The sequence below is a fragment of the Ochotona princeps genome, unplaced genomic scaffold (genome assembly GCF_030435755.1).
Source record: "Ochotona princeps isolate mOchPri1 unplaced genomic scaffold, mOchPri1.hap1 HAP1_SCAFFOLD_4620, whole genome shotgun sequence".
Taxonomy (NCBI): Eukaryota; Metazoa; Chordata; class Mammalia; order Lagomorpha; family Ochotonidae; genus Ochotona; species Ochotona princeps.
This window is the reverse complement of record NW_026701487.1, coordinates 14772-30889: the sequence shown is the minus strand read 5'-3', so window position 1 is coordinate 30889 and position 16118 is coordinate 14772. Positions and strand designations below refer to the sequence as shown.

At 40.6% G+C, this 16118-nt stretch overlaps 1 protein-coding gene across 1 annotated transcript; it reads right to left on the bottom strand.

The window, feature by feature from the left end:
- Positions 1 to 441: 441 nt before the first annotated feature.
- On the bottom strand, positions 442 to 15002 carry LOC131479437 (probable citrate synthase, mitochondrial). Its single transcript, XM_058659939.1, has 7 exons — positions 14907 to 15002; positions 14391 to 14483; positions 9829 to 9919; positions 8221 to 8313; positions 5508 to 5617; positions 2463 to 2530; positions 442 to 502 (listed from the first exon to the last, which is right to left on the bottom strand). Exons 1-7 carry the CDS (start codon positions 15000 to 15002, stop codon positions 442 to 444), a joined length of 612 nt encoding a protein of 203 aa, XP_058515922.1.
- Positions 15003 to 16118: the final 1116 nt, after the last annotated feature.

Sequence of the window (16118 nt, the reverse complement as noted above, 5' to 3'; positions counted from 1 at the left end):
ATATGATTGTATCCTAGTGTCTTACTGACAACTACCACTACTTCGCCAATTATAACTACCACTACAACCCCTGCCACTCATACATGGCTGGTACGACACCCATACTAGTACTACTACCACGACTACTTACTCTATCAAGAATAGCATCACTCGGATAGTACATCAATAACTGGTTTGCGTTTACTACTATTACTATAACTAATTCATTACTACTAGTCTTACTATTACTATTAACACTACTAATACTACTACTACCACGCCTTCAAACGCGTCTGCGTCTACTCTGTGGCAGAGACGGACACAGCTTTCTTCCTTCTAATGGTGTCAACAAGGTATCAAAATCAGGCCTTCAGATCCCCTCTTGGTCTCTTCTCCTGAAATTGAAAAGAGAGTGGAAGAGAGAGCAAGCTCATGTAATACATAGAGAAAACTGCTTGTCACTTACTTGAAAAGTGCGTCATCTTTTAGATGCTTAAGGGCAAACCTACGTTGCACGAGGAATCTGCGCGCCGCCCCCACAGAGGACACAAGAAAACGAGGGGTGTATTCAACGTATTCTTACGACTGGAGGGCAGCAAGCCACTACAGCGTGTACGGCCCGGAGGGCTGGTTGTATATACACCCGACTAATCATCGTCGGAGAAATGCACGTAGCTCGCTACGCACACCTCTTCTTCTAGCTTGTAGACGACACACATCAGAGGGTTCTCCACGTGTCACATACGCAGTTGTACACAGACAGCTTTTTGTGGTACGCGAAAACACGCCAGCAGACGCCAATTAAGTAGCTAACTGCGTTAGCTGTTATATACAGGTGTGTATATGCACATGTGTACACGATACAACACAACCGGACCTGTGTTTCTTATAAATTTATGACGGAGCTGCTGAATGCAAACAAAAAGAACCAACAAAAGTATGAGATATACTGAGTTATCCACGTACACCATGCCAAGCATGCAGTGAGTGATATGTGTATACGTATGTGTGTGTGTGTAGATGTGTGCGCGGGGGTGTCTGATGGGCTTGTGTTCGTGCGTGCGCGGGTGTGTGTGATAAGTGCGTGTAGGTGCGTGTGTGGGTGTGTATCGTATGTGGGGGTATATGCGTGTGTATGTGTGTGTATGTGTATGTTTGTGTATGTGTGTATGTGTGTGTTTGTGAGTATGTGTGTGTGTATGAGTGATGCGTGTGTGTGTGTGTGTGTAATGAGTGTGCATGTGTGAGTGTGTGTGCATACGTAGGAAACTGCTAGTGTGTACATACCACACTGCTCGTGTGTGTACATCGCACACTGCTCGTGTGTGTACATAGCAGAATGCTCGTGTATACATCGCACACTGCTCGTGTACACATGGCAGAATGCTCGTGTGTGTACATAGTAGAATGCTTGACATTACATGGCATGGCAGAATAATACGAAGACGGTCGAAGTCACCTACCGTCCCATTTCCAGCGATTAATGCAAGCAAAAACGCATCCCCTCCGCCACGAGTTCTATCACATATGCATGTATGTAAGTATGTATGTATGTGTGTACGTACGTACGTATAATTGCCAGAGATATTTGTATGTTCGTATACTCGCCACACAGACAGTAAGCACCCCTCTCTCTTCTTTACAATATGTACTGCTGTGTGCGCGACGTCCACAGCATCTCCCCCAACACAGACATATATATATCTCTGTGAGTTTATCACAAACAACATCTCCCCCAGCACAGACATATATATATACATGTATACAATTTGTATGTGAAATTCTCAACATCATCTCCCCCGGCACACATATATATATATATAGATATAGATACAGATATAAATATATATGTGAGTTCCTCAGCAACAACATCTCCCCAGCACACAGATATATATGTGTATACATATATATGCGAGGTTCTCAACAACATCTCCCCCAGCACATATATACATATATATATATGAGATTCTCAAAAACATCTCCCCCAGCACATATATATATATATATATATATGTGTGTGCGTGAGGTTCGCAGCAGCATCTCCCTCAACACAGACATACATATATATACATTTGTATGTGAAATTCTCAGCAACAACATCTCCCCCAGTAGATATATATGTATATATGTGGGTGTGTGAGGTTCTCAACTGCATCTCCCTCAGCACAGACATATATATATATATATACATTTATATGTGAGATTCTCAGCAACATCATCTCCCCCAGTACAGACGTACATATATATATATATATGTATCTATATGTGAGATTCTCAAAAACAACATCTCCCCCAGGATACGTACACATATACATATATATATATATATATGCGCTAGCTTGGGCAGACACTTGTATGGAGGACACGTAAACATAGTCAATTTTTCCTTTGTCTTGGTATGTGCCGCATACACATGAAGAAGACAACAGAGGGACACGAAAGAAAAAGAGGGATAAAAAACAGATGAAGAAAAAAGAATTTACCGAGGATCCGTAACGCGAAGAACTGCATGTCCATAGCCTGGAATTACTTGCCCACTGTCCAGCGTTTTCTGATGGAGAAATATGGTACAAGAGCACTCAGACACACATATACATTTAGTTGAGACACATGCACGCCAGCTATTGAGAGACGCTGAGCAGGGAAAGACCTAAGCATTGCACCTATATGCACACGCATATTAGAAGACCAACGCGCAACGTGAGGAGAGAGACTGTATGTACACACGAAATACACGCACAGACGCACACAACATAAAAGAGATACCCAATGTATTTCTGTACTCATACTTCGTAAAAAGTGTGAGTACAACAACGTGCTTGCATAAGTGTCTGCTTGTACGCATGCGCACACATACACATACGCATAAATCTACTTCCACATACACATACACACGCACACACACTTATATATGCATACTGAGCCTCAGTATACTACGTGCACGACAAGCGGTGCTCATATATATATATATATATGTATATATATATATATACGTGTGCGTATATATATAGGTATATATACGTCTGTAGATATATATATGTATACGTACTATGCAAGTAGTAGTGTGATACTTAGTTTACAGAATTGTGTGCAACGGGCGTTGTAGTACAGGATCACAGCAACGATGACGAGACAGTACGAGCAGAAGTATGCAAGCAGAACCCAATCCCTTTTCGTCTCAAGATACAGCGGAGAGAAAGCCATAGAGAACGGAATGTTGAATAGATTCCAATATATGTGCCTACTACTCTCAACATAAAAAGAAGGCCATAAATATATATATATATATACAGATATATATAGATGTATATACATATAGAGATATACATACATATATATAGAGAGAGACATATATATATATATGTATACAGATATATATGTAGATTTAGATATACAGATATATATGCAGATTTTTATATATACAGATATATAGATATATATATGTAGAGGTCTTCTATATGAATATACACGTATATACATAAATCAGTATATGTATTAACGAATGTGCATCACGTGCAAAACAGAAAGAAAAGGAAGACGCATGTCCATGAGATAAGGGTAAGAAGGCATCTACAAACAAACACTCAATGTAGAACCGAAAACAACTACCCACACATGTGTGCTTCTGCTACGATTGTTATTTCACAATGGAGGAAAGCCACATAAAAACCAAAACCACTTTCATCAAAGCACACTCATTACTATAGACGTAAGGTCCACGAAAACCGTACTCTTTTCTAGTAATGCGTTCTAAACCCTGCAAACGAAAGCCACAAGAGAACTACGCTCTTTTCTACTGATGTACACTAAATCCATTAATGACGAGCTGCTGCTCTACCCCTCCGCCCCCATGTATCCTCAGGGACATACTATTACTGCTACTACTACTATTAGCTACTGGAGTTGTATATGCGCTCTTGTGTGGGCACATTGCCCACAGACGGCGGCAGTGAGAAGCAGAGCAGAATAAGGCGAATGTTCATGTGACAATTTACACGTGGAAAGTCGTACACGCTTCCACGTATCTACGTACATACACATGCACATACATGTACGTGAACAGGAGTCAGGTATTACCAGCCTGCGCCTTCTTGTGCGTACGTAAATATGCGTATGTACACGCTATACGGGAGCTCCCATGCTTTCATCTGCATATATATAAATATGAATGTATATAAATATATATACATGAGTAACTATAAACATATAAATATATGTATATATGTTATAGTAAGGCGCTCTAATGAAATGTAGCTGCACATGGTTTACCACACTAGTCTCTTTGTATTAGAATTTTAGGAGGCTTCAACCATTTCAAATGTCTACGTCACGTGCACATATCCAGTCCTGCGATGTCTACTCAAAACCCATACATGCAACGTCGTACTCTCTTTCTCTCTCTCTCTATATATATACATACATATAAATACACATATAAATATATATACATATATAGGACATATATATATACGCAAACGTATATTGGTTACGCCCGTCGCATAACAACGCCAGAGAAAGAAAGAAGGAAAGAGGCGGCCACGAGAGTAGGAGTGCGCCGTAACGGAAGGCAAGCGTCCGTGCTGTTGCATGCATATTATCACAATAAAAGGAAGTTACAGCAAAGAGCAGCGGAGAAAACCACACACTGTTGCATGGGCAATTCTACTATCAGACCTCAAACATGCTATGTAAAACAGGAGTTCCAGAGGCATCAGCACTAGCACTAGCAGCACAGCAGCCGCCGTAGGGCCCGCAAGGCTTGCTAGTGCACTAGCGATGTCTTCGCGGGTCGAATCAACGCACGCACACGCACGAGAGCAGAAGAGGGAGTTGGAGCATAAGCATCTTTACAGAGGCTTTGCGGCAGCACTGTTAGTCGTTCTACATACTTGAGCTCTGTATTTATGTGTCTTTCATGTACGTGTGTCTCTATATACATACTCGAACTCTCTCCTTCACTGGCTCTCACGTACCTTTCTGTATACATCTGATCTATGTATTTATCACGAACTGCCTCTACATACTGTTCGAGACACATGTTTAACTGTCTCTGGTGTATTGTTTCCATACATATGAGCTATCCATGATTACGAGATAGTGTGTAATGCAGGATTCTACATATGTGAGCTACCTATCATTACGAGATAGTGTGTAATGTCTGTTTCTGTATATTTGGGCTCTCTACTATTACCAGATAGTTTGTGAGGTATGATTCTGTATATTTGATCTTATCTATTATTACGAGATATTCTGTTATGTATGTTTCAATATATATGTGCTATGATTTTACGAACTGCCTCTACATATTCGAGTTTTGACTATATGTGCTGTATTTCTTTACATATGTGAGCTACCTATCATTACGAGATAGTGCGCAATGTACGTATCTATATATCTGAGATATCTATTATTACCAGATAGTGTGTAATGTATGTTTCTGTATATTTGGGCTATTTACTACACCCATTTAGTCTGTAATGTATGTTTCTGTATATTTGAGCTATATATTGAGAACTGCCTCTACGTACTTGGGCTATATGTCTAACTGTTTCTGGTGTCGGGTCTTTTTCCCCAAGGTCCTTGGCAGCGTTTTGAAGCCATTTGAGACATTCTTGATTCGCAAGACCATGCAGAGGGCCTGAAAAAAAATTACAACGGCAGAAGGTACTCTTCCAGACAGATGCATGTATTGCAAACAAGCTACAATGAGAGAGAGACACATACACACAGAGACAGAGAGAGACTGCCACTCTACAAAACTACATATATGTATAGACACATATATATCATTATATGATCATAAATATATATGTACATATACTTCGTATGGAAACGAAGTAACGATGTTCGCGCCAGCGCTCCTTTCGCTTGTGCACAACACAGACGTGCACGTTAATACTGCGTCTGGACCGCCAGCTCTTCTCTCCTCCACAGACACACACACTAGTAACAAGTGGAGGTGGAAGAGAAAAGGAGCGTGTTTGTCTAGTACACTCGTGTTAGCCGATCGCTGATGCCGCAGAAAAGGAGAAACAACACAGAAAAGAGAGAGAGACTGTAAGTATTGCATCTAGCCGCAAGGCGCCTGACGGACGGACCCCCCACGCCATTTCGTAATTAGTCTACGCGCGCTTTTTCTAACGGGTTGATACGAATGTGTGTGTGTGTGTGTGTGTGTGTAAGAAGAAGAAGAAGGGACAGACTCTTCTGAGGGAAATATAGACATGAAAAAAGCGCAAAGAGATGTCAAAAGCCTGTTGAATGCAACTAGGAACAGACTCGCCACTCCACGTCACATAGACATGAAAAAGGCGCAAAGAGATGTCAAAAGCTTGTTGAATGCAACTAGGAAAAGACTCGCCACTCCACGTTGTAGTAATACCCGTGCTTGAAGCCGACAATGCATATGTGTATGACATAATGGAACCAGGTCCCATTCACAGAGGCAACACAAAAGAGAGACGCAAAAAGATATGCAAACAGCCTCTGAGTGTTACTGTCTCTGGAGGGATTATGGATTTCACACAGGGACACCCTCAGCCAGACCCCTTAACACATAAAACCATAGAGGCATATATATATATATATATATAGAAAGAGAGAGAGATAGATAGATAGATGTATATATATACATATAAATGATGAAGAAGGCGCAAGCTGCTCAGTATATGTAGGCATATATTGATATACATATGAATATGCACATTGGGGAAAGCATCAACTTCTAGACATACGTAGGCATATATATATATATGAATATATATATTGAAGAAAGCACAAACGTCTCGACATATGCAGACATATATATATATATGAAAATATTCACATATATAGAAGGAAGCACAAACGTCTCAACACACGTAGGCATATATATACGCTATACGATATTTAATAGAGAGGAGCGCAAACGTCTCGACATATAGCCACATGTATGGACATGAAGAACGCGCCAAGTGCTCCACACATAGGCGCATATATGGAGAGAGACATGAAATATGGAGAGAGCTAGAGCTTCTCAAAACATATAGGCAAACACATGGGTTTACATCATGAAGCACAAATAAATATATGCAAATTTATATTTATATGCACCAAGTACTCGACATATAGGAGCGCGCATAGAGGGCGGGACATACATTATAAAAAGGTTACGAGCTTTTCCGCACATATAGGCAAATATACGGGTCTACATATTTTTGAAGCACGAATATATATACATATATACATATATATATAGATACATATATATATATATATATATCGGTGTATGCACAAAGTACTCGACACTTAGGCGCGCATAGACGGCGGGACATACATTATGAAGAGATCACAAGCTTTTCCACACATGTAGGCAAATACACGAGTTTACATACTTTTGAAGCACGAATATATATACATAGATACATATATATAGATATAGATATATATATACATATATATATATTGGTATGTGCACAAAATGCTCGACATTTAGGGGCACATAGAGGGCAGGACATATATTATGAAGGAAGCCCGAAACCTTTGACACACATACGCACGTATGTGGACATACGGGAGGAAGAGAGCGCAAATGTCTTAACACCCAGGCACATACAATTTGAAGAGCGCACTACTTCTTCCATACTGTGGAGATTTTTGGCTGGTACACCCTCATGTGTATGTGTTTTCGTCGAGGTAGTTTCTCTGGGCCTGTTACTTTTTTTGGGGGTAGTAGCAGTAGATCAGGAAAAAGTCGAACTACATGTAGACAAGTCCAGAAAAGGAAAAAAGAGATATAAACTTTAGAGAAATACGCACAGGTGCGGTTATGCCGTAATGATATTATTTATGGACATGTTTATATACAAACAAAATAAACCTACATATATACGGTTAGCAAAGCGCACACCCGACCAAGAGATTTTTCTACTACTAGTATTACTACAAGTAGGAGTAGGAGTGCTTCTAATTACTAGTATCACTACTAGTATTACTACTAGTAACAGTATTACTAATACTACTGGTATTACTAATACTACTAGTACTACTACTACTAACACTATTACTATACGCGTATGTTCGTAGCTACGAATGGAAACTGCATACATAGACGTACACGTACTTGTATAGATCAGCTCTCAAAGGTGACGTAGAAGTGGAATAATAGACCGCAAATACAAAGAAACGGAAAAGTGTCAACTTGAATGTTTGAGGAGTAAGGACCGGAAACCAAAAAAAAGAGAAACGTCCGCATTTTCTTACCTGCAAGTCCCGCCAGACCAGCTGTTGTGGCTAAATATACGTCAGATAGTGCAGAGCCAACGACATGAGCGGCATGCGCAGAGACATTCCCTCCTACGGAGAAGAAGTATAAAGCAACATCTAATGGAATTCCACACGTGGACGTTTCACGGGAGGAGATAAATATATGCGGTAAGAAGTCGAAACGAAAGACATGAAAAAGTAGAACGAATACGGATGTGTGTACGCGTGTGTACACATGTGTGGGTATGAGTATGTATGTATGTAAGTGTGGGTATATATATATATATATACGTACGTATGTATTCATATATATAAATATATACATACGTCTATATTCATATGTATATATATATATTCATATAAGTATATATATACACATGTACATATACATAGATGTCACAGTTTCTCGTTTTCTTGATACTCAGGAACTCCTATACTGAGCGAACTCCTTAAAGCTTAATGTATGCACTATATGCAGCAATGACGAATACACAATCACTCTCTATATATGCGTAGCAGGCGTACCCTCGTATACAGTTAATACCTACACATGTAAAACAGGAGATGCATACATCACAGCAAAGTATTGCTTCTGCACACGAAAGCCTGTGTCAACGCTGCCTGATCGACGGAAAGACCATAACTATATCCAAATATCAGAAGACGAAGACGCGACCATGTGACTACGAGAGAGAAACAGAGAGGACTTCAGAAACGGGAGCAAGAAACATACAACGAAAGTCGTGTTCCACCAGCTGCGCTGCCTGCAATGCCTTCTCCACGCGCATCCCACTCGTGGAGCGGGAGAAAGATATGTTTCAAGGGCTGTTTGCAAAGATGCCCCACCACTACGTATATGTGTATATGTGTACCTACATGCATTTACGTATATGTATGTACGTATATGGACACCAAGTAGACAACTTCTACAGTTGTACCAGTTCTACTACGAATTCCGCAGTACTACGTGTACTAGAACAACTACTACTGACACCAAGAGGCACAACTTCTATAACTATGATCAGTACTACTACTACTACTACAACGTACGAACTATTACTCATACTACTACTGACACCACAACATCACTCCTATAAATGCTAGTATTACTACAAACTACACAGTAATACTCGTTCTATTACTATGACTGCTACTGTTATCATTTCTATTCGAAAGCTGCACCTGTTCTTACATATACTAACGTGCTACTACTATTATTCTTGCAGCTGATACGAGGACTGCAAACATCATTACTCCTGGTGACAGTACTCCACAACCTACTACTACTACTACTACTATTTCTATCTGCGTTATTACCAGTATTACTTACTACTCTCGACAGTGGTTCGAGTGTGAATATAGCTCAAACATCTACACTACAACTAATATTACAAGTTCTACTAATACTAGTACTAATAGTATTACTATTACTACTGCTACTACTAGTATTGAGAGTAGTACCGTCATCACTACTACCACTACTAGGTCTACTACTACTACTGCTAGTGCTGTTGATACTTCTACTGCGAATGTTAAGTAGCACTAGTACTAGTACTGCCACTACTACTATCAGTACTAGGAATTTTACTACTGCAACACGCGAACCTTCGTGGTCTGCATGAAGAAGTAGATAGAGGCGAATTAATTCGTGCGCCTCGGGAGATGTCAGTCCAAGCATTGCGGCGAAGTTAGCTCCCTGCATGACGTCAAATCAAGGAACACCACACGTGTATAAGTACACACATACAGAGAGAAATAGAGATACAGGGATAGAGAGACATAGAGATAGACAAAGAGGTCGGCAGATATATAGAAAGAGATACAGAGATATAGAGGTCCGGAGATATAGGAGATGGAGAGACGTAGAGTTAGAAAGAAAGTCATAGAGATGGAAATAAAGAGTATGAAGATGGGGACAAATATAGAGACAGAGATATACAGATAGATAGGAATACAGAGCCAAATAGGCAGATATATATATATACATATAGAGAGAGAGATAGAAAGAGATATATATTTATGTAAAGGTAGGGAGAGAGCTAGAGACTGAGAAAGACAGGTATAGAGAGATATGGATAGAAATAGAGATGGAGACATATATATATATATGCGTAAGTATCTTTACAGAGATCATATGACCATACAGATATACGTATATGTACACATATGGGAGCATGTAATAGAGTAGACATATGTGGTACATGTATACATATATAAGTATGTGCTTGCACATAACACATATATATACACATACTAACGCACAGATATTACCTAATACATCATATAATACACACACACATTAGCTATATATGTATATATTTGTGTACATATATATATATATATATATGTTTGTAAATATACGTATGGCGAGAGTAGCATGGATGTGTCAGTGACTAAGGAGGAAAAATACCATTTGCGTGGAGGGGCGTGTGTGGGTAGTCCCCGTTATCGCTACTGAGCAACACGCTCACATACTTCAACAAGCGTGCATTATGTATGTGTGTCAGGGAGGAGGGCTTCGCAGAGAGCGGCACCTCATTCTATGTTTTTATCTTGTGGCCTTCGAAAATAGTATTTACTACGCACGCATGAAAATATCCGCTTCAACGAAATGTAATGGCAATATATTGAAAACCTCATATGCGTGTGTGTGTGTGTTTGTGTGTAGATTTCTTTCCAGAAGGCATGCAGGCCTTTTCTGTACGGTGTGCTGCCACTCAAGAGTGTGTTGTGCACGTATGTATATGGGGAAGAGAAAAATGTATAGAGAGACTTTTAAAGTCAAACATGCAGTACACGGCATTTGCGCTGTTGCTGCACATGAGTTAGACAGAATATGATGAAAGACAAGAAAAAGTTCATAATTACGCAGGCAGGACACATGTACCGCTGGACACTTGGAAATCACAAATTCTGTCTACAGACATGTATATATATATATACGTATACTACACTACTTGTACCTAATACATCCAGGTCAATGGTAATCCAATTGACAGATTTCCTAATGAAATGTGTTAAGCAACAGACTCTGTATAGAGACATATATATGTGTATATATACGTAATATCACAAATATGTACTGTGTTGAGTTGTTGAGTGACAGACTCTGTACAGAGACATATATACACAGACGTATATTACATATATATATTGTGTTGAGTAACAGATTGTGGATAGAGACACATACATGCCTATATACGTGTATTACACATATATATGGTGCTGAGTGACAGACTCTGTACAGAGACATATATATACATACGTATATTACATATATATATTGTGTTGAGTAACAGACTTCGTACAGAGACACATATATATGTATGTACTTGTATGACAATTACATACTGTGTTGAGTGACAGACTCTGTAGAGAGAGCTATACATGTTGGTATACTATGAGAATATATATAGTGTTAGGTGACAGAATCTGCGTAGAGACATTTATATATATACGTATATTGTAAATATATGTGGTGTTCAGTGCGCCTTGTGTGGTAACACCCTTGTATCCGGACGTGTGCGTCCTAATATACGTGCGGCTTGTGTTCCGTATGGTGCTGCTGTACGTGTGGTAAAGACAGACTCTGTACAGATATACATAGACTATATTACATATACAGAAGCTCCACTCAGGCTGTTCTCACACAGGCCAGCAGTAACGGCGTTGTCGTGTGTTGTCAGTGGCCGACGTGAACTATCAAATAGTCGAGAGATGGCTAACATATATAACAAGCCGCATGTACCTAAAGAGGAAGGGGCTCCACCACACAAGGCGGCGTGCTCCGCAGCACAACATAGTCGTCATATATACTTCATGTCCTTCTACAGAGTCTGTCTTTCCCCTCCCCCCACTCAATGAGCAGCAGCACCACAACGTGGAACATACGTCATTTGTTATAATTAAACAAGCACACTTCCAAAAAAGAGCGGTATCGCCGCACAAGACGCGCTCCACGTAGTAACACGCACAGTAGTGGTGACGTCCCGAGGCTTTGTTTGTGCTGAAAAAAGACGCAACTCTTCAGCACACACACAAACCAAACCATCACACACACGCATGCACATAAACAGATACACAAACCTACCACACACACTCACACATAAACACAACATGCAAACAAAATAATACACACATCCACCCCGCAACCGCACATCCACGCATGGGGCACGTAAATAACAAACACCTGTCACCACACAATCACGTAAGCTCATACAAGCACACACCACGACCACCACCACCACCACGACGCAAGCACGGAAGTCCATACAAGCACATATTATCACCACCACCACCTCCACCCCCATTACCATCACCACCACCACCGCATACAAGCACATGCAACCCTACAAGTACAGCGGCCACCCCACACACATATGCAACTACAATATAAGGGACATACGACTACGTACCTGATAGACAAATGGTAAACAGACAGAAGATTTCACAACCCAACTGCGTTGATGACGATGACGACGGCGACCATGGTGACGACCGCCACTCACCGGAAAGGATGTTTTTGTATGTGCACACTACTCTAGTACACACCATCCCCCCGTCGAAGGTGGAATAGCAACAATGATAGTATATATGCATGAATACACTCACACTCACGTATATCACCTATGCGTGTGTTTTATATCTGTGCTATGTTGACGTCGTTGCCCAATCAGCCTTGGGTTAATTGAGCTGAAAAGCATTCTCACACATACACACATACGCACACCCAGACACATCTGCACATGACGCAACGCAGCGACAGTGTACATGGGAGATATACACAGTCATCTACTGCCATGTGTTATGTACGTATTTGACACCCACGATGGAGTGTATCTATATATATACATGTAAACGGTAACTCTCCCTCTATAAATATATACATATATGTAGACGACGTATATGTAGACGAATTTCTACCACGCAGGTATGTTCATATGTATTAGACGTGCTGGAGAACCACAACTGGGTACCTATATGTATAAATGAATTTCCCCTTAATCATATGTGTTCATGTGTTTTTGTACGTTGTTCTTTACTACATGAATGTATATTCAAACAGAAGTCCACTACGCATATACGCACATGTGTTCTGTATGTGGATCCCACGACTGCGTGTACGTATATATAGACCCCAATACATTTTTACTACGCACATATAAACACTGACGCATATACACGTATATGTACATATATGTCTACCACGAAGATACGAAACACAAAGGCATATATATATATATATATATATACGACATACATGCGTAGATGCATATACATTTATACATATTTCTGTTACGGAGATACACACACAGCCGTCTACATATATATATATATATATATATACAGATTTCTATTAGTTAGATACGTGCACACACGCATTCACATATATATATATATATATGTACGGTCATGTTTTTCGAAAAGCGACGGCTCCTCCTGCCCCATATATATTCTCTCGGCTGAGTCGCGTTGCATCGAGTAGTACTAGCATCACGCATTTACGTAGTATTCACAGCACGCAAATGCACACCAGCTACTATGCCATCATGATATGGACTCGTTTACCTACTGACACAGATAAGCACAGCAGCTACCACTGAGCTGACAGAGATTTCTTATTCAAGCTATACATTACTAACATGGAAAGGCATGCCAATATCGCTACCACCATCACCACCCTTGAGATACACTCCTTTCTTTCTCGCAGGGCATATAATGCTGTTTGAATGCTGTCTGCGCTACAGCAGACGGTATTAACAACAGATCCTGGCGTAAGTATGTACGTACGTATACGTATATATTTATATATATATATGTTTATACATATATATGTGTAGGTGTGTGATACAGGTATATATATATATATGTGGGTGTGTCTGTGTGACCGCCATCACAGGAACAATTTTGCGCAGAAGAGTAAGTTATAGACAGCAAATACGAGAGCGCGTCCTACTACACTTATACACACACATGGAGAGCTATACACTGATGACCAGTCAGTGGGGAGACTGGGAAGTCGCAGCTCTAAAGCAAGCGCATGAAGCACTACCGGCTACTAGTACATCTCAATAGAGAAACTTAGGAGAATGCGTGTCTTCATCAGAAAGACACATCTGCACAGCCACGAAAAGTAGAAGAAAAGTGCTTGTAGAAGACACACATACCCAGTCTAAATCATCCTGAGGGACGGGAACCGCGTTATTGGACCGGAAGGTCCGCTGATATATTCGAGCAGCCAACACGGCGGTCTTCGCTATCTGCATTTTGGCGCAGCCAGAAAAACGCCAACACACATACAAACACACACACACACGTACATACACATTTACCCACACACACATACACCGACACGCACGTAGTACACACACACAGACCAGTATCAATTACACGGGAAGTATAACTAATGGACGGAAGCGGGGGAAGAGAGTGGAGAGCTCCAGAAAAGAAACTGCCTCCAAGGGTTCTTATACAACGTATTAATATACAAATAGCGTCATATCCATAAAAAGCATATAAAATGAATGAGGGGCTAGTCAATTACGTTCTTAAATGGTATAATAAAAGCGTCAATTGTACATCAGTGGTACCACTAGTGAGTGCACCACTACTACTACTACTACGAGTAGTAGTAGTAGTACCAGTAGGAGTACTGGCAGACGTAATAGTAGTACTACTAGTACCAGTACGTAACAGTAGTAGTAGTGGTGGTGGACGTAGTAGTAGTGGTACTGGTATACCAGTGGGGGTGGTGGTACACCTGGTACAACCACTAGCATCAGTAGTAGTGCTACTGGTAGTAGTACTAGCAGTACTGGGTGGTCCGGTAGACGTGGTACTACTACCAGTACTAGTAGTAGTGGTAATGGTAGTACTGGTGGCTTTACCGGTATACTATTAGTAGTAGTGGTAGTGGCAGTACTACTGGGTGTACCGGTAGACGTGATACTGCTATTAGTACTACTAGCAGTAGTGCTAGCGGTAGTGATAGTGGTACTGGGTGGACCGGTAGACGTGGTTACTACTACTGGTAGTTGTAGTGGTAGTGGTAGTACTAGTGGGTGGACTGGTAGACTCAATACTAGTAATAGTGGTGGTAGTAGTTGTAGTAGTAGCAGTTGCTGTAGTAGTAGTAGTACTAGTGAGTGTACCGGTAGACGTAACACCAGTAGACGCAGGAGCAGCAGTATTGATAGTAGTAGTAGGCGTACTGGTAGAAGCAATACTAGTAGTAGTTGTTGTTGTACCAGTAGGAGTACCGGCAGACGTAACAGTAGTAGTACCGGTAGGAGTACCGGTAGACGTAATAATAGTAGTAGTAGGAGTGGTGGACGTAGTAGTAGTATTGGTATGAGGGACGACCTAGTAGCAGCAGTAGCAGTAGCAGCAGTAGCAGCACCAGCAGCAGCATGTAACAGGGGTCCCAATAAGTCTACGTTTCGCTAGTTCATCTCTTTTACAGCACGTGTATCTCGAGTATACACCAGTATGAAAATACTTTGCTTTCCCCTTTTCCTCTCCGTGTGTATAGGAAGAGCTACGATGTTCGATACATGTAGATGAATTTGTGTATATGTATATATTTATATGTATATACACGTATACATATATATATATATATATATGCGCATGTCGCTCCGAACCTTTTTGCGCAGATCATCGTGTACTTACACCTGCGTCGATCTGTGCAAACGATATGCCGTGTGTGGCAAGACACTCTATAGGTGGGCATGCTATTATCACTGCTAATACTACTACTGCCACTACACCTATTTTTAGTACAACTAGTCGACTATTACTATTACTAGTTATTGTACTACTACTACTAGTACTCTTAGTACTACTCGACTATCCCTAGTACCTCATTACTGATTGTACAATCCTCCCACCACAAC